The 23,305-nt window shown below is 34.0% G+C and overlaps 2 protein-coding genes across 23 annotated transcripts; one reads left to right on the top strand and one right to left on the bottom strand.

Moving 5' to 3' along the window:
• Positions 1 to 469: 469 nt before the first annotated feature.
• LOC114256216 (NADP-dependent malic enzyme) lies at positions 470 to 10,768 on the top strand. 18 transcript variants are annotated; one of them, XR_014349305.1, is made up of 11 exons: positions 471 to 777; positions 1,733 to 1,823; positions 2,257 to 2,293; positions 2,414 to 2,485; positions 3,791 to 3,911; positions 4,064 to 4,263; positions 4,397 to 4,450; positions 5,944 to 6,034; positions 6,579 to 6,681; positions 10,055 to 10,183; positions 10,286 to 10,768. XR_014349305.1 is itself a non-coding variant. In XM_082902990.1 (9 exons), exons 6-9 carry the CDS (start codon positions 4,113 to 4,115, stop codon positions 10,372 to 10,374), a joined length of 423 nt encoding a protein of 140 aa, XP_082759116.1. In that variant the 5' UTR covers positions 472 to 777; positions 1,733 to 1,823; positions 2,257 to 2,293; positions 2,414 to 2,485; positions 3,791 to 3,911; positions 4,064 to 4,112; the 3' UTR covers positions 10,375 to 10,768. The 18 variants fall into 18 exon arrangements, 8 of the variants coding, with proteins under 8 accessions (XP_082759117.1, XP_082759116.1, XP_082759115.1 ...); XR_014349306.1 differs by lacking the exon at positions 5,944 to 6,034 and having other exon boundaries at positions 10,058 to 10,183; XR_014349303.1 differs by lacking the exon at positions 5,944 to 6,034.
• Positions 10,769 to 13,148: 2,380 nt separating this feature from the next.
• On the bottom strand, positions 13,149 to 21,423 carry LOC114256213 (azadirone synthase LFS-like). 5 transcript variants are annotated; one of them, XM_028195817.2, is made up of 11 exons: positions 21,293 to 21,423; positions 20,952 to 21,147; positions 19,846 to 19,944; positions 19,576 to 19,627; positions 18,475 to 18,596; positions 18,291 to 18,391; positions 18,150 to 18,208; positions 17,820 to 17,876; positions 17,500 to 17,545; positions 17,269 to 17,348; positions 13,149 to 13,465 (listed from the first exon to the last, which is right to left on the bottom strand). In XM_028195817.2, the coding sequence occupies exons 1-11, from the start codon at positions 21,410 to 21,412 to the stop codon at positions 13,384 to 13,386; spliced, it is 1,014 nt and encodes a 337-aa protein (XP_028051618.2). In that variant the 5' UTR covers positions 21,413 to 21,423; the 3' UTR covers positions 13,149 to 13,383. The 5 variants fall into 5 exon arrangements, with proteins under 5 accessions (XP_028051618.2, XP_028051616.2, XP_028051617.2 ...); XM_028195815.2 differs by having other exon boundaries at positions 17,495 to 17,545; positions 21,293 to 21,421; XM_028195816.2 differs by lacking the exon at positions 17,500 to 17,545 and having other exon boundaries at positions 21,293 to 21,421.
• Between the last annotated feature and the right edge of the window lie 1,882 nt (positions 21,424 to 23,305).

The following is a 23,305-nucleotide window of genomic DNA, read 5'->3' as shown; positions in this document are numbered from 1 at the left end:
GATTGTGTAATGCAACCTTAACCTAGGTGTAATGCCTATGAGAATCTAAGTTTGAAGCTTAGAGTTTCTTCTTCTTCATCCTCTTGTAAATTTGTGAGCTTTTTAAACCGTTCCAGAACCCAGATCTGAACAATCTCTATTTCACCACCATTAAACTCCATTAAGCAAGGCTAATGCATTCTTCCTTCACTCCAACTATAACACACTGAACACAAGAAACCCAACCCATAGTTACTGTTCACAGTATTGCTCACGGCCTCCAGACAACCTCTAACCTTCTCCTATTCTTGCCCAATAACCACTACAGGAAAAATGGCCTACTGCGACGTTTTTTTTATGGCATTTTGGGAAACGCCATTATAGATGAATTAAAGACAATGTTTTCAAAACTTTGTCTTTGATCTCAGTTGAACGGCGTCGTATTGGGTGTATATATTGACACCGTCCATTCTCCGTCTCACTTTCTGTCTCTCACTTTCTCTGTGTGTGTGTGTGTGTGTCTCTCTCTCTCTCTCTTCCAAAGCCCTCGACTGATCTTCATCGAACTAGATCAAAGACACAGTCTCTCTCTCTCTCTCTCTCTCTCTCTCTCGCTCGATTGCAGATTTTGCATTGTATATTCGTCGAACTCTCTGTTGCTCTTCATCGATCTGTCGCTGGAGGACTTTGATCAGTCTCTTCATCAAACTCGAACTCATACTCGATCTTTTCTTCATCAAATCGCAGATAATCGATATCATTCTCGAACTAGATCGATCTCTGTTGCTCTTATCTCAGGTACATTTTTCATTCTCTTAATCGGTGTTCGAGTTTGAACCAGATCGATCTCTATTGCTCTACTTTCTCATTGTCAAATCTGCTGATTAACTCTCTAATTTTTTCATTCTCAGATTAGATCGTTGAACCAGATCGATCAAATCTGCTAGTAGTTTTGTTTGTTTTTCATTACTTTCTTTGTTTTTCAAATCAATTAACTCTCTAATTTGCAAGACAGTTTGGGATTAGATAGCTCATACTATAGGTGGTCTCATGATCTCAGAATGACAATGTATGAGAGTATTTGGATGTTTGCAATTGATTATCTGTTTGGCAAGTGTGCTTGGTCTATATTTTTTGTGCTTATAATTTTCATTAGATTGTTCATTAGAGAATCTTCATCTTTGTGCTTATAATTTTGTGTTCGAGTTTGGTGTTTTATTACATCTTATCCAGTAATATTCTGCTTTTAGATCATAATTAATTTAATTTATTGTATAACAAAATATTCTATTTGAGGTGCAATAATTGATATACTGCTTTGACAGATAATTTCCTATAAAAGTTCTTGACTAAGCTTTTATTGTTATTCCATGGCCCAAATTCTTGTTTATCTATTTAATCCAAGTATATGATTAATAAATGTGGTGCATCTTTTTATGTAACCAAGTACAATGTTGATGGTATTGTGGTACTATAGGTTTTCTAGACTCTTATTAATGACTCAAAATATCCATCCATGTGTTGGCATTCAGCCTACTAAGAAAACTACATTTTCTCCCTCTTTAGTGGATCACCATCTAAGAGTTAAATTGTTGACTGTTTCTGTTTATGCAATGATTTTAATATGCCATTTGTTTCTGGTTGTCTAATGTTTCTAATGATGTCCTGATGATGATCACATATTATCAATTATCCAAAAAATTTCTTCACCAATCCTCTAAGCATGATTTTTAATGATTGTGTTATGTAACAGGTTTTAGGTGAAAAAGAAGCAATTTTTCATGCTCAGATTAGATCAGATCAGATTGTTGAACAAGATCGATCTCTCTCGCTCTTCATCTCAGGTACATTTTTCAAAGCAATTAATTCTTTGGTAGTTTTGTTTGTTTTTCAAATCAATTAACTCTCTAATTTAAGATTTTGTAGATTTGTTTGTTTTTCATTACTTTTGAGAGTGGGTGGTAATTGATTTGCAAGACAGTTTGGGATTAGATAGCTCATACTATAGATGGTCTCATGATCTCAGAGTGGCAATGTATGAGAGTATTTAGATGTTTGCAATTAATTATCTGTTTAGCAAGTGTGCTTGGTCTATATTTTTTGTGCTTATAATTTTCAATAGAATCTTCATTAGAGAATCTTCATCTTTGATGGATTAGCATGAAACATTGTTCATCATGGAATATTTAAGAGCAGATTTGGGCATCCCCATTTCATCATTCTGATTGAGCATACTTTGTTCATCTTATTCATGTTATTTTTTCTTATCAAATGCAGGTTCACATATCAAAGAAAGGAAACAGGACAAATGCCGGTTAGAACTGTCCCTTTTTTATTTGATTCTACATCACATAGCTCTGCTGGTTGTTATCTAAATGCTGAAATTATTTTTATACTTGAAACATTCACAATACATTGTGATTTATGCATGTAGGTTCAAAAGAGGCTCTTAAAATTCATACTTGCTGCATTCCATCGATCTTCTGATTTTGTTGCACTTTTGAAGGTATTCTCTGGACCAAATTATGCCTAAGCTTTTCGGTTGCAAGTCAATTATGTTGGAGCTTTATTGCAAGTCAATTATTTTAATGGCTGTGAATGGTAAGACACCATTACAATTAATGGTAAGTGAAATAAATAAATAAACAAAATAGCAGTTCTCTCTCAGTCTTTCTCTCCTATACATTTTAACTCCAACCCAATTCAATCGGTGAATCTGTGTTTCTTTGTTATCTAATCTATGGATTTTCAACTGAGTCCTGGCTCCATCTCTCCACAACTCAAGGTAATTTCTTGCTTCTTTTTCAGTGCTCTAATCAAATATTTACATTTCTACCATGATCTCAGCTCTTTCTTTTTCTTTCCTTTTTTTTTGCAATCAGTAATATGTTAACTTGAGCTCAAATACACCTTTTTTTGGGTCATTATTACATTTGTGTAATTTTATCTGACATGTATGGTTATTTGGATTTGTGCCTTCTTTTTCTGCTTAATCTCTTTGATTTCTTTGGTTTTTGCGGTTAGTGATTATATTTTGTGTATAGAATAGTTAGTTGCCTTGCCTTTCATTACCCAGATTTCTTTCTAAACTAATAGGATTTGCTCTGAATCAGCTCAGGAGTTTTATGTTGTTTCCCCCTCGCCCAGGACCAAAACATGTACAGCCTTGGTGCAGGGGAAATTTCAGCCACAGTTGGACACCTGCTTCAAGATGCAATACTTATAAATACCATACTCAATAACTAATTATGTTGTACCAATAAAAGAATGGAAAGCAAGGTTTTAAATAACAGTGTCGCGATATGTATTGGTATTGGTGTTGCAGTCATGTATCGGCCAATATCAGACATTATCAACTGATATATTGATGAATAATGGTATCAAAAGTCCAAAATCCTAGGTACCCAACGATCAACACTATACATAACAGCTAATATTTAAAACCCTGGTGGAAAGTATACAGAAGATTTTTAAAAAATTAGAGAAAAAGGTTTTCTACAAGGTTAGAAGCAAGATCTGACCTTGGGAGTAATGAAATTTTCCTCCCTGGTTTCTTTGCAAATAGATGTTTCATATTAATAATTTGATTTTTTTTTTTCAGACCATTGGTTAGAGGTCTTAACATAGTGAAGCTGTTGGCATTTTATGTATTCTCAAATCCCATCACCATGATATTTTTTACTCCATTCCCGACTTGCTGATGTGCAGGAGACTTGGTAGCATACAACCCTTCTGTCATTTCAAAGCCTTGGAGTAGTTTTTTGTTGTTTGAGTATTGCTCCCTTATTTGTATTTGGAACCATTGGCACAGAGACTATCGAATCCGTTGACAGGATACATGAGCTCTTTTCCTTTTGTGTTTTGGACTCTGACCATCATTCCTTTATTGAAGTATGCCTTAATAGTATTGAGGGCTGATTATGCTGGAGAGGGTAATCATGTTTCCTTTTGAACTAAAATATTATATTTTTCTTTTTGCTAAGTGAGCTACAGTATTTCGTTAATCAAATGGTATCTTGAAGCATTATTATCTTTAATGAATTAATGCAGTTGCTGTTTTTGCATTATACTCCTTACTATGTAGGCATGCCAAAGTGGGTCTGCTTCCAAATGATAAAAATACCAATGACATTATGCGCTTTGAGGAGCAAACCCCTTCCAATATCGAGGTGGAATCAAGGGCTAGAAGGGCCATTGAAAAACATAAAAGTAGTCACTATTTGATGTTGGTCGTTGCTTCTTTCATGACAGTTGGTGATGGAATTCTTACACCAGCTTTATCTGGTTTGTTGTTCTGTATCATCTGCTTTATATAGACATTGATAACTTGATTTATTTTTCTTTTTCCATTGTATTACATATTATTATTTCCAAATTTTGCTGGAATTACTTGTTTCTCTATCCTTTTATGCTTCAGTACTGTCGGCTTCATCAGGCCTTGGAAGATCATTGGCAGATATTTCATATCAATGTAAGCATTAGTAATAGATGTGGATAAAGAACTACTTTTCTTTCACATAATTAGTGCTATAAAATTTCATCGTAAAGTTTAAATTTTTTTTCAGTGGAATTGACTGGTTTTTTCGATGTTTGCCTACTAGATGTTTGTATTGATAATTTAATTGAAGAAGTGCCAAGAGGCACATGATCACTAGCTTTATACATTGCTTAAGCACAAATTTCAATGGATGGATTTTAGCCCAACTTTTTGAACTGGTTGGTCATTGCAGATGACCAGAAAAAAAAGGCAAAGAAATGGAAAATTTGGGGTCCTAGTTGCTGATAAATCTAGCAGTTTGGTTGCATAGAGCAAACATAAAACATGATATCCCAAATTGTGAATCTAGTTTCTAGCAGCAGCAGCGCAGAGAAATATCAGAGCCCAAAAAAAAAGAAAAAAGAAAAGGTGGCGTTTTTTGAAAAAACGCCATTAAATGACGTCATTGTACACATTAATTTCTTGCAGCAACAGTTTGCAGCAACAGGAGGACAAAAAATAAAAAAAAAAAAGTGGCGTTTTTTGGAAAAACGTCACTAAATGATGTCATTGTGACATCACACGTTGACAAAAGGTGAGACGGATGTCAAAGATTTTGCGGCGTTTTAAAAAACGCCGTCTAACATTTTTAGCGACGTTTTTCAAACGTTGGAAAGCTATTGCGGCAGCCGTATCCGCAACGAAAATATTAAACGTTGCTATAAGATATAACGGCGTTTTTCAAGAATTTTCGCAGCGTTTTAAGAACGCCGTTAAAAAGCAAATTTCCTGCAGTGAACAGTCCAAAACCCTACCCTTTAATCACCTAATACAAACCATAAAATAAGCCATATTTTTTACCAACTATTTAACCTCAGAAACAATCAGATGTAAATAAAACCCTTTTCCACTGCCCTATAGCAAATTTAGTGTTACGACTTGCAGGGAAACATTCACCACACAAATATTAGATGAAGAGCATTACAGAAAACAAGCCAATCAACAACACAACTATAAAAATTAAAAATAGTGATCACAAATTAAACATCAAACAAAACCAAACAAGTGAAGCAACATTCACTAAGGACACAAAATAATGAACCGGCACAATGCATCACAATCATGAAACTTAAGCCCCTTGTGCATAATGTCCTATTCGAAAATTCATAAGAAAATATTGGGATTGTGCATTATATATGCATTATATATCTATTCTCATTCAAACAGCAGTTTTTCTTGTACCACAAAACAGAAAACAATATATTAACTATGCCAAAATGAAAATAAATCTAAGTCAATGAGTAAATTATCTATCTATTCTCATTCACACATCCAATTTATCTATTCACATTCACACATCCAATTTTCGCACAAATCAAACACACATCAACACAAAATCAATTTTCACACAAATCAGACACACACCAACACAAATTCTTGAACTGTTTTATTCTTAATGAAAAGAGTTTCAATGAATTGATGAGCAGGGAGAAACAGACAATAGAAGGCCAGGGGGGAGCAGAGGAAAGCAAAGGAAGGCTATACCTGGATGCCGAAGGGTGAGAGCAGTGAGATTAGGTGAGATTAGGGTAGAGTATCGATGGGAGAGAGCAGTGAGATAGAGGAAGGGTTTTTTGTTTTTTTTTATCCCAACAGATTAAAGAGAGTTTGGAGATATCGGGAAAGAGGGAGAGTGGGAGAGGATTTTGGCGCGAATTTAGGAATAACTATTTGCAACAATATTAAGGCCCGTCGCGAGTGAATGAGAAAAAAAAAAAAAAAAGAAAATTGCAACGGATGGCCAAAAGAGCGTCGCAAAAAAAAAAAAATTAAATCAGAAAAATTTTGCGACGTTTAACGTACGGTCGCATATAACCTTACTTTTTGCCACAGGTTTAGTTTTCCCGTCGCAACAAAAATAATTTTGCGACGTCATTAAGTGCCGTCACAAAAACCCATTTTTTGCGACGGCACTTAAACCGTCGCAAATAGTTCCGTGTCAAATGCTCCTTTTTCTAGTAGTGTTACTTTACACTTCCAGTTTTGGTGTTATATACTTAATACATCTGAGATAGATACTAAAAACTGATTTTGATGGCACCTTTTGTTTTTTTGTTTTTAGTGATCAATTTAGGCAAATAATGCATATATTTTCCCTGGATTTGGTTTGCGTTTGGTCATCTCTAGTACAATTCGTGTACACGATGAAATGCTTCTGGCAGCCTGTAAGTGCACTACACATTACATAATTAGATACATTATAAGTTGAATACAATTTATTTGCTAATTGAAGAGCAATGAATTCATTCCTTTATTTTATTTCATTTTACTTATGCTTTATTATTTTTTCCCTTTCCTCTGGTCACATATCTATGCAAGTCATAAATAATGAATAGACTCTTTAGAAAAAATTCTGAGATGTTTACTCAGATTCCAATAGAATGTAAACTCAAAAAACACCTTCTGTTTGTTTTATTCCCTTGATGTGTGATCTGGTTCTGTAAGGGCGATTTGCCATTAGCGTCCCTGGTGGCGCATGTTCAAGTCATTGAAACAGTATCTGTACATCTTGCTCTCTCTAGATATCCTTTTAACAGAAGTTTTTTACATTGGGTTGCCCATAATCATGTGTGAAGCACTATGGAAAATATAGCGATCCCGGGTTTACCCTTGTTATACGGTGATCCGGACATGTGTCCGTGGATGTTGGTAGTTGTTTATTATCTTGTTTACATCCTTTTTACTTAGTATTTGAGTTACGGGATGTGTTGGGCAGGTTTGTTACAGGTTGGTTGAGTTTAGAAACCAAAACTAGTTGCCCAGATTTTGACCTGTCCGCTCGAGCGGGGGTTTTGGCGCTCGAGCGGGAATTGCACCCATCCTGTATTTTCTGCGCAGTGTTGGACGCTCGAGCGTGGTATTGGCCGCTCGAGTGGGGTTGTGTGAGTTCCGCTCGAGCGGGGAGTTGGAAGCTCGAGCGATGGCCTGGTTCTATAGAAGTTCTGGGAGTGTGTATTCGCCGCTCGAGCGGGATTGTTGGCGCTCGAGCGTGAGTCTGTGAGTGACGCTCGAGCGTGGTGTTTGACGCTCGAGCGGGTCGACTGGGTTTAAGTTCCGTGTTTTGACTTTTCAAATCACTTTTTCACTTTCTCTTCTCTCTCCTACTTTTCCAAAAACACCATTGTTGAGCTTCTCACTCTAGAACTCAACCTTCTCTCTAGGTTTTGATCTAGTAGGAGTGATTTGCTCATCTTTGGCCTTTACAAAAAAGTTGTTGATCGTTGAGGGCTACTTTTTAATTTGAAAATTTCGAGATTTGGAGCACGTTGGGTTTTGTCTTCTTCTCCCTTGGAGCTCCGAATTTGAGGTGGAGATATCCTACTCCTCTCTATGGATTTTGTCTTTAAATTTTAGTATTTTGAGATGTTGGGGTTGGTTTGGTAATTTGGTGAAAGTTTGGGGCTTTTGTGTTATTTTACAAAAGTTGGGGTTTTATTCATAATAAACCTAGATGCATGTTTGGCATAGAGAAATGGAATAAATGTTGAATCATTGATGAAAATGGGACCTAAGGGTTGTAATGTTAATTATGGAAAATGACCTAATTACATTGATTGATTAATTGGGATAATTAATTGTAAGAGATGAGGAAATGAAATGAAATTGTTGAGATTGGGAATGTAAAGGGTTAAAGGGTGTAGTTGAATTATCTATCACTCACCGGAATGAAATGTTGATTGAATATCCATTTGTGCATTTATTTTCTGTTTAGAAATAATTGTTTTGGGCTATCGATGGAGGATAATCGTGATTGTTGTAGACAATGCATGATGATTAGGCAAACGGAAACTAATCAATAGAATGTGTCATGGAATTTGACGGTTGATAGAATACATTAACTGCATGTATTGAGTGATTGTATATAGAACCAATGTGTTTGTATACGTTATGTGTAGAGGAGGAGATGGGGGATGAACTCCGCGGTTTAGGGGAAGATAGGGGATGTACCTCTAAACCGGATAGTGTTGGGAGAAGATAGGGGATGAACTCCGTAGATACAGCTCATATGCTTGTCTAGAGAAGTGAAGATAGAGCTCATATGCTTATTTTTGAGAGTGTGGATATAGCTTATATGCTTATCTGTGAACATGGGATATAGTTTTTATACATATCTGTTGAAACCATGATAGAGCTAACATGCTTATCTGTTGAAAAAGGGAAAAATGAAAAGTAACTTGGACTCATAAGTCGTATGACATAAATGTGTAATTTATGTGAATGTATCAGTGTTGGCCATCTATCAATTGCTAATCTTTTAGTCATTGTTCATGGTTGGTTTAGTGTATTTCTACTGGGCTGTGGCTCACCCTATATGGGAATATCATTTTCAGGTACAGGTAGCATGCCACCTCCAAGGACATAGCTTGGGAGGCTAGAGGCGGACATACTCTTGTCGTTTTATTTTTGATGTATTACATGTAAATTCAAGCCAAGGGCTTAACGTGTAAATGAGTTAGTACTCTTTTGTTGTAACCAAGTGTTAACTTGGAAAGCTGTAAGCCCGTAGGGCATTTTGCTTTTGTTGTTAACATGTGATACTTTTGTAATGAAACTCTGATGAATAGAAGAATGTGGTTATTTCATAAGTTAATGAATGTCTTATTTGATGGGTTTAATGTTATTTTTTTTGAGGGCGTTACAGAAAACTTTTGGCGAAGCCTATTAAACAATGTTTTAAAAACCGGACCGGTGAGTGAACCGGAAAAATGATCGGGTGGACGGGTCACCGGTTCAACTGTCGGGTTGAACCGGAATCGAACCGTGACGTCATAAATATATTAAAATTATATTTAAATAAAAATATAAGTAATAAAATTATAAATTAAAAATTTTAATAATCTTAAATATTTTTCTTAATACTTTTTTTATTAAAAAATATAAAAATATATTTAAAAATATTATTAATTTTAATTTTGGAAGAAGAAATCAAATATTCAATATTCCCTCCATATGATTTTAATTCAAATAATTTGATTGAAAGAAGAGCAAAAATTTTGGAGGGATATCAAAATTTTAAGTTTCCTTCCAATAAATTTGATTGAATCCCACATAGATTTCTTAGAGTTTTTTTGAAGAATTTTTTTCTTATAAATAGATAGAGGCTTTCACAATAATTTCAATCTCTCACTGGGATTCCTCACAAGAGGAGACCCTTAAAAAAGAGTTTCCAATTAAATTTTTATTATGTATATATAATATAATATATATATATATATATAATAAGAAAGAAAGAAAAGAAAGTAAGAATAAAAAAAAGAAAAAAATCGTTTTATCAACCCGGTGAACCGGAACCGGTTTGGCGGTTCGACCGCCGATTTTTCCAGTTCTCTCAAAATAGGCTGGTTTTCCACTATGACCGATTCAGTGGGTGTACCCGGACCGGAATCTCGACCGGTCGGCGGTTCAACCGATTGAACTGGCCGGTCCAGTCCGATTTTTAAAACCATGCTATTAAATTGCAATTCTAGGCGACAGGCACGACAAATAAATAGAATGGTTCACCCTTGTATCTAAATCATCTAATTTCCTTTGTAACAGCAGAGGCTTTGGCTGAGCAAGTAACAAAAGAGAATTTGGACAAGAGTTTGATCTATCCACCATTCTCTAATATCAGAAAGATCTCTGGCCACATTGCTGCTAATGTGGCTGCTAAAGCATATGAACTTGGTGAGTTAGTAAGTGTACCTTTGGTTGCTTCATGTGTCTTACCACCGCTGTAATTGCCCCTTGAAGCATGTTTATTTTTATGACTTTCACAATGTTTCATAGGCTTGGCAACGCGTCTCCCTCGGTGTGATAATCTGGTGAAGTACGCTGAAAGCTGCATGTATACTCCCAATTACAGAAGCTTCCGATGAATTGTTGAATTGTGAGCAGAAACTATGGCTAGTAGTTAATGTAGTGTGCTTCTTCAGAGTCTGTTATATATTCTTGTTTGGTGTCTCTCCTTTTCCCTCTACATTCCAATCATGGTGTTTCGAAACTTTTGTGGTGTTGTAAGCTTTAGAGTTTATATTAGAACCATGACAGTAAGAGTCGGGTTGGATGAAAGGTTGGTTTTAGTTGAAACATTATCAACTTCAGTCTCTACTCGCTACTCACTACCAGTTTAGTACTCTCTGTGAAGTCACAAAAGCTGTGGAAATATGGAGAAATTCAGACTGACCTGTGAAGCATCCGATGCGATGGTACTTGTAGAATCAACCACTTGCCTCAATTAAGGATTTGGAATGCCGAGCTTGTCATTCTCAAGATGTATTACTAACTTTCATGCTAAGCTTCACTTGAATCGTATGATATAGAGAGTTCGAAACAGAAGGATATGAGAGAGCGACAGAGTTCGAAACAGAAGGATATGAGAGAGTGACAGAGCTGGACAAAAGATTTTCAACCTAACTGCTATGTAATTGTAATAGAATATAGTGTTTTTTAATAAATCAATCCAAGTGTTCTTTGGCCCAAAAGCTAAATTCTATCTTCCCCATTGATCTATTTCTTTAGTTGTTGGTTCTTAGTGGCCAGTGTAGCAAATGAGCCGAGCTGTGCTCGTTTGTTTATCAAGCTCAAAAAAGAAAAGTTTAAGTTGAGCTTGAATATTTATGCTAATTATTGTGTGAGCTCAGCGCAGTTTCTTAATACTAATTATATTCAAGTTTGGTTTGAAATTTAATAATGAAGAAAAATACTAATTATGCTCTAGTTTGATAAACTCAATAATGAACGAGTTCAGTTTGAAACTTAATAATGAAGAAAAATACTAATTATGCTCAAGTTTGGTTTGAAACTCAATAATGAAGAAAAAAAATTGACTGTAACTCACTTATTAAACAAGCTCAAAAGATTGGTTTGACATTGTTTATATATGTAACAAACTTAGTAGAGCTGAGCTCTTACCGAGTTTATTAAACAAGTCTAAAAATTTAATTTCAACTTGCTTATATACCTAACAAACTGAGCAAGGTTGAACTTTTTATTCATAGTGTTACACCATGTAGACAACACAAGAGGGGGGAAATCGAGTTGATAAATATTACTTAAAATGAAATAATTCAATAAAATTAACTTGCTCAACTCAAGTAAAATAAAAGAACGAATATATAAAACATGAGCAATAATGTGTGTGAGCAAATCAAGTCAAAGCAAAACAGAGACGAAAGTATAAATATAAAGGGGGGAGAGAGAGAGAGAGAGAAGGCAAACACAAGATTTATAGTGGTTCGGTTTCAACCCAAACCTACGTCCATTCCTCAAAGCTCCCCCTCGAGTATTTCCACTATTTATCTAATAGATTTACACTAGCAAATTTACCGGGTACTTGCAAGACTTTTGCAACAAAAATTTTGTTCCAAAAATCCCAAAAAGCCAACCCACCAAAACAGCCCCTCTCTTGGTGTTACCATGTCTCTCAGGTGTCTCTCTCAAACACTCACAATGAAGCTCATGGGTATAACAACCCTTCACAGATGATTTGTAGAAAAAAATGCGCAAAGCATTTTGTACAATAAACTCCTAAAGAATTGGATTTAAACAATTAAAGTTCATAGAGATGATATGAAAGTTACAATATGAAATTATTGTATTTTCTCCTCTTTTGGAGATTGTCCCCTCTCTCACTTATAGATGAATGTAGATCTTCTATTTATAGTCCCTCATCTTCATTTGACCGTTGGAGAGCAAATATAGCCACTGGACTAGGAGAAATAGCCGTGGGAAAAATTCAAAACACACAATAACGATATGGTGAGCGCAAATGGGACAACGATGTGGTCCAATTCACATGAAGACAAGTCATATCCGAATAAAAATTATAAGAATAACCTATAAAACACATGATGGGATACAGTCACTTTATTTTTTATTTTTTGAAAAAATAATCATATGTGCCCTATTGTTATTAGGTGGTCACACCCCATATGGTTCAAGTAAAAATATCCTTAAATTATTTGAAGCTGCACGAAGTTAGGTGATTTTGATCTTTTCTTTATCATCAAAATGGCAAGGGAAAAAAAAAACTAGGATGTGCTAGTGTTGTTGAATCGAATTGAAATCTGAGAGCAAGGGTTAAAAAACAAAAAATGGAGAGAATTTGCGTAGCCTCTCAACTAGTGAATTGTTTTTTCATATTTCATTTTCGCCTAACTTTTGGATTGTGAGAACTGTCTTTTTATAAAATTCTGGGTTTTAATTGTTGCCTCTTGAAACTAGAGGGTTTTACTATTTAGAGTTGTAGCCCTTTTCATATTGGGCTTGGTTGTTTTTTGGGTAATCAAATACCCGACTTACCAAAAATCTAAAAACAATTTTTTTTTTTTTTGGGTGTTAAAAGTGAATTGTTTTCAGAAAATTTTCACAAAAATCATTTCCAGCAATAAATAATTTGCAAAAATATTTATTTTGCATTTTCCAGAAAATGAAAATAAAAATAAAAATAAAAAACATTATCAAACAGTAGTGCTACTTGTGGCAATTGCAACCATTAATCAAATGTCAAATGAATGGAACATATATACTAACCAAATATATATTTCCATAGTGAAAACTTATTTTCTCCACAATACACAACATAACCTAATTATTTGCTTGGTGAACTCTTTCAAATGTAAATGTAGCATACAAAATAAAATCCTGCTAGTGATCCAAAAAAAAAAAAAAGATAAAATTTTAATATATTTCGCATATTCTCATACATGCTTCACATATATATATATCAACATTACATTTGCAGCCAAAAAAAGATTACATGATATTTCTCCAATATTCAACTAAGTGAACCTGTTTCTATACAAACCACGGCAGGAAGGAGCTAACCTCTGTGTTCTACACTTGAAGCGAAAATCCCAATAATATTGACAACAGAGTTTGGCGTATCATTTTTCGTATGACTCGAGAAAAACGCGAGTTTCCTTGTACCGCTGGAGCATGTAAGTTTCACATTTGATAGGAGGAAACCTGGTGGAAAAGAAGCATTAAAAAATAGAGAAGCTTCACAAAAACAAAGAAGTCGAGCATATCCTTTATGCATTTTTATTAATGCAAAAAGGTATTCAATTTTAATTAGACGCCAGCTCAGTTATCCAGGGAGCCTTTAAATGCATCCCAAAAATATTGTTGGACATCCCAAATTTAGTATTTTTTTTTTCAAATTTCACTTTATCCCCTTATAGTTTGAGGCCGGATCACGTTACCCACATGTGATTTAAATATAGGCATATTTGCCCCATTATAGTTTTGGACTAAATTGCAATCTAACATCACTTAACATTAATCATCAAAAGACTATTTTACCCTTGTATGAAAAAAAAAAAAAAAAAAAACCTAATCCCCTTTATCTCTGATATTATTCACTTCATTTTAAATTAATCACAAATTTTATTAATTAAACCATCTATATTTGAATCACGGACAGGTAAAGTGCCCCAAACTCAAACCACGAGTAAAATTGAATTTTCCCCCCTTTTTTAATACCGTTTTACCTCTATGTCAAATTACAAAAAAAGAGAACCCTAAACCAACGTCGGCTAGACCCTCCCACCACCCCCAGCCCCCTACCCGCCCTCGGCACCACCTTGATGGCTCATCTACTCCATCCCCTCTTTCCTTCCCCCACTTGAGCAACTCCCCCATGGCTCCTCCCTCTGTTGCCCACCTCCTGCCCATTTTCTCTATCTCTCCCTTGGCGATTGTGAGAACCCGAATATACAAATCAAGTAAAAACTTAAATAATAATAATTTCACAATCTCAAATATTTTGATGGTGAATCCTAAAGTGCATATTAATTATTATTGAATGATCTTTTAATTAATTTTAAACCTTAAAAAAAAAAATTAGAGAAGAGGGTGTGACTTGAACTCTAAACCACAAGGTTAATATGTAAGACTCTTACAATTTGAGTTGCATATAACTTATATATATGTTTTGTATATTTATTTATATATTTGACCTACACATGCTTTAGGTGTATCCAACCACTAGTATAAAATAAAATAAATACAAACCCTACTCTATTATTTGTTCACCACATAGGGCAACAACACAGCAGCCACGGGAGAGACTTTGAGAGAAGGAAAAAAAAAAAAAAAAAAAGTTGCAATCAAAGAACTTTTGGTGTGGTAGGGTTCTAACTTTCTTCTTTATTTTATATTTGTTCTTTATCCTTATTCTATTTTATGATTTAATTCATTGATGGAGAGGTTGTAGGTGTATGTAATTTGTGTATATATATATACTGTTAAGAAATCTGAGGAGTTAAATTCATGTATAATCAATGGTGTAATTCTTAGTCCAAAAATTCTGTACAAAATCACAAACTTTAAAAATCAAGAAACCATATCAAACGAATGAATTTTGAACTGAAATTTTTATAATAGATTAATTACATATTGAATTGCATATCTGAATTCTTTCATAATTTTTGGGAGTCAAAATCCATATAAACTGATGCGTTCAAATCTGTCCAGAAAACTAGTTTTAAACAATAGGTTCGGGAGTGTTGTTCTCTTTGGGTATAAATCCGAAAATTATCAAATCAGCGTCATTAGAATCGGCTACGAGTCTAGTTTCGTACGTTTTTGGCCTTGCATTGATTGCTCATGTATACTAAGAGAACCATTAATTTCTTTAAAGTGCTCCAGAAAACAACCTGTTTAGATATAATTAATTGTAGATAATTATTTTGACAAGCAAATCAAGTGAAACCATTTGGGTTTGAAACTTAGGATATATTAGTTGATATTCGGAGGGTTTTAGAATTTTTCGAACAACGTGGAGTGGGTTTTTCAATTTTCAAAGTTAGCGAATAGATTGGGAAAACTAGTTTAAAATTCTGTTTTATCTTTAAAGTTACTTTTAATTAAGTTTCGATTTGAACCCATGTGTTGGGTGATTTTAGACCTTGAAGAACATGAACTAGGTAGTATTTAAGAGTAACGGCGAGTTGGGTTGAGTCGTGTTAATGCGCTTTAGTTTGGGTTTACTTAGTTCTTATTCTTTAGTATTTTTAAATTAGTAGTGACGTGTAATTTTCATACTTGGTTCAGGGCACTAGTCGGACTTTCATACTCTATTCAAGAATTATATTATTTCGTTTTCAGATGAGTAGTTGCATGCTACATATTTTTATAAATCTTCCCCTACCCTGAACTGTTGAAAAATTAAATTGTTGTTTCAGGACTAAACTATTTTGATAAATTATTATATTATCAATGGAATCAAATTATTTCTGAAACGTGTGAGCTTGGCATACTGTAAACTATTTGTTTTGGTCTCATGTTTATAATGGTGAACTACCATGTTTTGCGAAACTGATGTGTATTGATTGTTGAGACCATTTGTATATTTTAGTCCAGGAAAATTATTCCACTGTGTGTGGTGACTCTAGCCACTAGGGAATAGATCTGGGTTGGGCCGCGATGACTCTAGTGCTCAACAATTGTAAGGAAAAGGCCTAGGTTAGGCTAGGTGACCTTCAATCGGACCGTTTTAGAGAAAAGGCCCGGGTTGCCACCCTAAGGATGACTCTTAGTTCGATATGGGATTCAACGGGGCTTATAGCCTTGAGAACTGTGTAGCATGTCATTTGTTGTTTCTTGGTACCCACAAAATTATTGGTGTTCATGTTGTAATCTGTTTTAAGTGGAAAATGTCATTTATCATGTTCTTGAGAGTCATGAGTATTTTAACTAATGAACTGCGAAACCTTCTTTTTGAAACAAATTCTCTTTACCAAACTGTATGCTAATCTAGTTTCTGTGATATATGTCTTATTTTGGAATTGCTCCCTGTTTTCAAAAATGTATATACTATCCATGTTGCTACTCACTAAGCTATCAGCTGACTTAGTTGTTTACCATTTCCAGGTGTTAGAAGGGCTTAGGGTGGACTCATGGCGTAGCGGGGACTCAATTGCATGGACCTCTAGGACATTCATTTATTTTGTTTTAGATTGTTATGCCAAGTTTGTTCATATTTATATTTATTTTTATTGAGGTTCATTTAGGATTATTTTGATATGTGGGTTGTTTATATTCCATAAGTTTGGATGGTATTGATTACGGTTGGTTTTTCCGTTTATATTTGTGGCATGACACTGGATTGAGTTTTGGTTATTTATTAATGGACTATTTTATAGTTATTCAATGTGTATGGATTCGTATTTAGACTTACGTGTGCCTTGGGTTAAGGCCCTGTGGGCCACGGCCGGTCATACCCGGGTTTGGGGTGTGACAGCGATGGTGGTGATGTGGTTTGGATTAGGGTTTGAGAAGAAGATCAGGGGAGGGCTGTGGGGTGTTGCGGAGAGGTGGGGGGTGTCAAGAAGAAAGGAGAGGGGGGTATTGGGGAGCACAGGGAGGAGGCAGCAGGTGGTGGGGAGAGAAGGGGAGGGAAAGGAAGGGGTGGTGGAGGTGGCACTGGTGCGTTGGGTGGCTGGCCAATAGGTTGGATGGGTGGGGGTGCAGGTATGGTGGGAATTAATTGGGGTATTCAAAGAAAATCAACAAAATTTAAATTTGAGAATGGGGTGTCCAAAGGAAGGGTGATCCAACCATTGTTTTGGATTACAATTAGAGGTTCCCACTTGTCCACATATGTTGCACATAATGATGACGTTAATGGTCCTCACGTCATTGTGTGGGTGATAGTTCATTTGTGATCATACATACTCAGATCAGTTGCAGTTATCAATGGTTAACATGTGTTCATACTTAGATCAATGCAGGTATGAACAGTTTATCCGTGTTCAATTGATACTTACTTGGGAGGGTTCTCTTGCGACTGGCATGTGGGCAAGCATTCAACAAGACAATCATGATTAGGCTCCACAAAGTACGCAATCTGCTCAATGAAAAAATAATAATAATAAATAAATGAAAATAAATCGAATAAAATGAAAACCAAAAAGCAAAAAGAGCCATTGTGTATGTTAGACGATAATATTGCATAAATGTAATTAGAGAACATTCAAAAGCTTTTAAAGGGACCTTACAGAATATCTCTCCTGACCATTACCCAGCACTCGATGCAACGTGGACCTGGATAAAATTAAGCAAGTGAACACACAGATACCCAAGTACCATAAAATTATAATCCCAACACTCAAACCACATACTAGAAAAATTGGCATTCAAGGTGGTGGCAATGAGAAATTATTGTTCCGGAATTTTTGCTCTAAAGAAGGCAATGTCCCATATCGTACTCAATATTATCTCACAATAAACAACTGAAAAATAAATAATAATAACAATCCGACTGATTGTCATGAAGCTACAAAACCATCATTTAGGAACTTTGGCAAATGCACATTACCTGAAAATACAGTTGCTCCAACGCTCTAGCATGTCACCAAGATTCACTATAAATGCTCTGAAAGCCAGATTTCAATCATCAAGACAGTAAGAAAATGCTGATAATATAGTAAAAGATTCATTCTACATCAAATTGTAGCAGCTAAATGTAATATATGGTCTCTTTCATAATCACAAAAGCATGTAGAAAACTTAGACTAGCTCCAATAAAGGTGTCTAATATTGTCCAGAATATATAAAGTTTTCTTCCTTTCATTTTTTGATAATTGAAAACTAATCCTAGGTAGTGCCCTTTGAACCAATCAAGTCTCTGAAGATTCTATTTACTAACCCTTTTAATGGTGCTACAAATTCCCACTTCTGAGGTTTAGCATCCTTATCCTTGCAAATCTGCAATAAATTGAAAAGATCACAATCCCCTTTTTACAAAATATATTACAAATACAATTCAAATTCTTAACTATATCAGTACCTGGAGACCAAAGACGTCATCAGTTGCCAAGAGTGTTATCAAACCAAAATCAGAATGTGCACCTGCTCCATATGTTCCCTTCATGGGATTAGAAACTCTACCTGAAGAATAACCAAACACTTATGTCATGATACAGGTGACATCAATTACATTAGAATTCCACGATCCTCAATTTAATTTTCACCTTCATAGTGTAGCAGACGCAAGTTTGCAATAGGCTTCCCAAGCATTTCTTGTCTATCAAAAAAGTCAACCTCGAGGTTAAGTGCAAGAGCTATGATCCTTGAAATTGCTCTTGCCACCTCACTAGTACGCACATAAAAGATACATGAGGAAAATGAGACAAAAATCTATCAAAAAATCATATGAACAATGCCATATATATAAAACTAAAAGCATGAAATCATGGCGGAACAAGTCGCAAGGCTTAAATGGAATGATAGGTAATTACTATTTTTTTACAAATGAATTTCTAGTGGGAAACGAGAACAACTCCCAATAGAACAACCATATGGATTGGTTTTATACATGTCCCAATTTAACAGTGGTGTTTAGAAATATACCTCCGTGGCTAAAACAATTCACTCAACCTAATTCTTTGTTATTATTCCTCAAGTTATGCAGCATATTTTATGCTAATTTGCATCACCGAAAATGTAACAAAATATAAAAGATCTTAGAGTGATTGGGAAAACATGTAAGAATTTAAGTTAAAAGTCTGGACAATATAGATTAAAAAGCAATACACCCCAAGTTTTCGTAATGAAAATATATGTAAATATGAATCTTCATGGTCTTAGAATATTATTATCATCCATCACCATAAAATTTTCATGGCAAGGGATGAGCTTGTATAATTACAACAGACAAACTCGTCAACCAAGCTTCCCAGGACCCACCAGACTATGCCGTCAAGACCAGATGGGATAAAGGTATGAGTTCTCTCCTGCAATTCTTCAGTCTATGCTCTTAGCTCACATCCCTAAGCCTTTCTTTAGTATATACAGAACTTCCAATATTTTATATGAAGTTATCCTTCCCATAATGTGATATTTTCCAAGATTTATTAGTCTAATGAAATACTTTTAAATTGACAATAGGGTATTGATATTAGATAACAATGAGAAATTAATATGATGCAGCATTTCTGTTTAGACACCAAAACAAGACAAGATAATTCAATTTGCTACATGAAGAGTTATAATGCTTGATACAAAGCAGCAAATACATCTGCCAGTAGTATATGAAGTTTGTTACAAAAAGATTAAGCTTGAACAAAACTTACAGTGCCTCTCTATGATATTTCTCCATAGTTTCCCTCCATCTAGGCAAGATATCTTTCAAACGGCCAAAAGACCAAACGGGTTAATACTGATTACAAACCAATACCATGTAGAATGATCAAATGCTTAAATCACATCAAGTTGAATTAAGCTCTGATGTGTGTGTGTGTGTGTGTGTGTGTGTGAGAGAGAGAGAGAGAGATGATTGGGACATGGCATGAATTTCACATACTTCGCACTTTCTTAAGACTTGAATGGATTTGGTAACTTACCAGAAGGGGGCCAAACATTTGGTCCATAAAATAGCTTTCCTATGTCAGGATCGTTTTCAGGTACTTCTATTCCAATGTAATATCCCTCCTTATAATCTCCTATATCCGTAAAATAGGATGATCAATATTTTTCTTTTTTATGAAACATGGATCTCTCTGTTATAATTAGTTTAAATTTAAACAAAAATAAATCAAGAAAAATGGATCAACTGGAAGAAGAAAAGAATGGGAGAATATAAAGAACAAAACAATGTGGGTGGCATCTCAAAGTAGGAAGGCAACAACATAATTATGTAAACAAGCACATATATGAATGCATATAGGCTCAAGTTTGTTTGAGGCCTAAGGCATAAAAAACATAAATGAAGCCTTTTTAAGATTTTCATTTGAAATATATTTTTCTTTTCTGTTCAAATGCAAAATTACTAATTACATTCAAGTTTTCTAACATATCATTTGTAATTGTTATTGCGGGTAGTTCACTTATTGTTTCTTATGACTTAATCAATCTTAGGTTAAACTTTATCCATTTTAATTTTTTTTTTTTTGGCAATGCAATTGTTATAGATAAAAAAAACAACATCCAATTAGTACACATTAATGTGCATTTGGGAGGGGAAATTTTATAATCATGGATACGTTGGAAATTTTAGTTTTCTTTAATTATGCAATATATCAATTGAAGTGCTCCCTTCAGCTTGCGAAACTTAATTTAAGACTTTCAATTCCCAAAACAAATTTGAACATCGATATCATCTTATACAAAAATTCCAAATGCAAATTTAAGACAACTATCCCTACTTTTTTTAACAATTAGTGTGGTTGCAAATTTATATTTACCATATTAAACTATATAAAAGTGAGGCCTCTTACTGTGTGGGGATGTTAGGCGAAAGTCTAATTTTCCTAGCACTCAAGCCACTTCTAGACACACATGATCATACAAGCACAGTATATACATATATATATATACATGTCATGCACATACCTAGCTATACAATAGATGTCAACTTGTATTAGAAGAAGCATTATATTGATCTGATATTCACTTTTGTGCTTATTACTAAAAAGTTGTGTAACTTTAGAAAAATGATAGCAGCACAAACCATGTATTTGATTGACAGGATCCAAATGTTCATCGAAAGGGGGAGTGTAACCTCGATGTTTCTTGTTCCTAAGAACCTTCATTTTCTCACTTACTGGTAGATCAAAAAAACTTTTGCTTTGGTAAAAAACCTCATCCATAAATTCCTGGCTGATTCCATGATTGATCACATAGAAAAACCCAGAATCCAAACATGCCTGTAGAAAAGAGAGGAAGCAAAGCAACAAAAACGGTACACACCAATTAATAATTTTTCGATCCATATATAATCAATCAATCAAAAAAACCAGATATATGAGAGAGAGAGAGAGAGAGAGAGAGAGAGAGAGAGAGAGAGAGTACCTGTTTGAGTAAAGAAACAGAGTTAAGAATGTCAGGGCTTGAAAGATCGATACAGTTGAGTACAGAGAAGTTTTTTGAATCTCGAGGAGCTTCAAGAGCTTCGTTGGTCAAATTCTCCATTTCTAAACTGATGACGTTCCGATATTCCTTTGCCTATATATTATCAATCAATTAATTAAGGGTAAATTACACAGACACCCCCTCTCTTTTCTTGAAATATCACTGCCACCCCCTTTTAATTTTTGAAATACCAATACACTCACACATATGAAAATAATGTAACAATTCAGTCTTCTGTCAGTCGGTTAATTCAATGGAAAAGGGAACTTCTATTTACACATTCACTTCACTTAATTATCTCAAGAAACACCGTTATTTAATTGACACCTTAACAATTTTAAAGTTTACACACCAAAATATATCATTTTTACCCTTGAGATGCACACGCACTCCTGATTAATTTAGTACACGAGTAATGTTAGAGACTTGAAAATTTTTATCAAATTTTTTACAAACAGTAATGATAGACAACTTTAATTTTGAAGTTCTAATTAATGCTCTAATGATGTGGCTGGAAAAAAAAACAAAATAAAACACATACACATACACATAGATAAATGTAAGCATGTGAAAACACATGTGCATTGAAAAAATTTAATAAATGCTGATTAGAAAATTTTGACCAAATCAATAAATTTTAAAAAAAAATTAAATTAAAAATTTTAAAAATTAAAATTAAAATATTAAAACTTCCACAAAACTTGGGGATTACAAATCCTTTTTCCTTAATATATATATATAGATATATAAATTCCCAATTTCTACATAAATATATACTAGCCTATCACCCGTGCTATGCACGGGATAATTATAGATATTTATATTTGTTTTAGATTTTTTTAATATATAAATTATGTTTTTTAAGATTTTTATAAAAATAATTTAACAATCTTATCACTAACCATAGTGTATGGGAGAAGTTGAAAAAGGTACTGCAGTAACTATACACAGATTGTATCTATAATTATTTGTATGAGGGGATTTTAAATGCTGATCAGGGGATTTTGACTAAATCAATAAATGCAGGTATGTGAAATGACATGTGAATTAAAAAAATTAATAAATGCTGATCAGAGAATTTTGACCAAATCAATAAATGCTGAGGTTTTTTTTTTAAAATAAAAAATTTAGAAAATTCATATTGGGATATTGAATGTCACACAGGCCTTGGAGGTAAAAAACCCATTTTTGCTTAATATATAGTATAGATATTTAGGAATTTTTTTTATACTTGTTCTTAATGCATTAAAGTGTTATTATTAAGGATAATAATCATATGTGTTGGAACTTTTCAAAAAATTCATATCTTTTGGACTTTTCAAGGAATTTTTTTTATGCTTGTTCTTAATGCATTAAAATGTTATTATCAGGGTAATGCTTGGGGATTGAGAGAAGTTAATAAATGCTAAGGTTTTTTTTTTTTTTAAATCAAAAAATTAAGAAATTTAGATTGGGATATTGGAGCTCTCACAAGGCTTGGGGGTTAAAAATCCCCTTTTGCTTAATATATAGTATAGATAGCATATCACCCATGCTATGCACAGATTATGTTTACAATTATCTATATATGTGAATTGCGATTTTTACATGTTTTTTTTTGTTGTTGTTGTAAAATGCCTTCTTTTTGTCCTTTTTTTATATTATATTAAAGTTTAATATTTTGATAATAATCATATATGTTAGACTTTTCAAGGAATTAAGTTTAATATTTTGATAATAATTATATGTGTTGGACTTTTCAAGAATTTTTTTTTATGCTTGTTCTTAATGCATTAAAGTGTTATTATGAGAGATAATAATCATACGTGTTGGAACTTTTCAAAGAATTCATGTGTGTTGGATTTCAAAGAATTTTTTTTATGCTTGTTCTTAATACATTAAAGTGTTATTATGCTTGGAGGTTGGAGAAGTTAATAAATGCTAAGGTTTTTTTTTTTTTAAATCAAAAAATCA

The sequence above is a fragment of the Camellia sinensis genome, chromosome 13 (assembly GCF_055761805.1).
Source record: "Camellia sinensis isolate YWXY chromosome 13, ASM5576180v1, whole genome shotgun sequence".
Taxonomy (NCBI): domain Eukaryota; kingdom Viridiplantae; phylum Streptophyta; class Magnoliopsida; order Ericales; family Theaceae; genus Camellia; species Camellia sinensis.
This window is presented reverse-complemented; position numbering and strand designations above follow the sequence as displayed.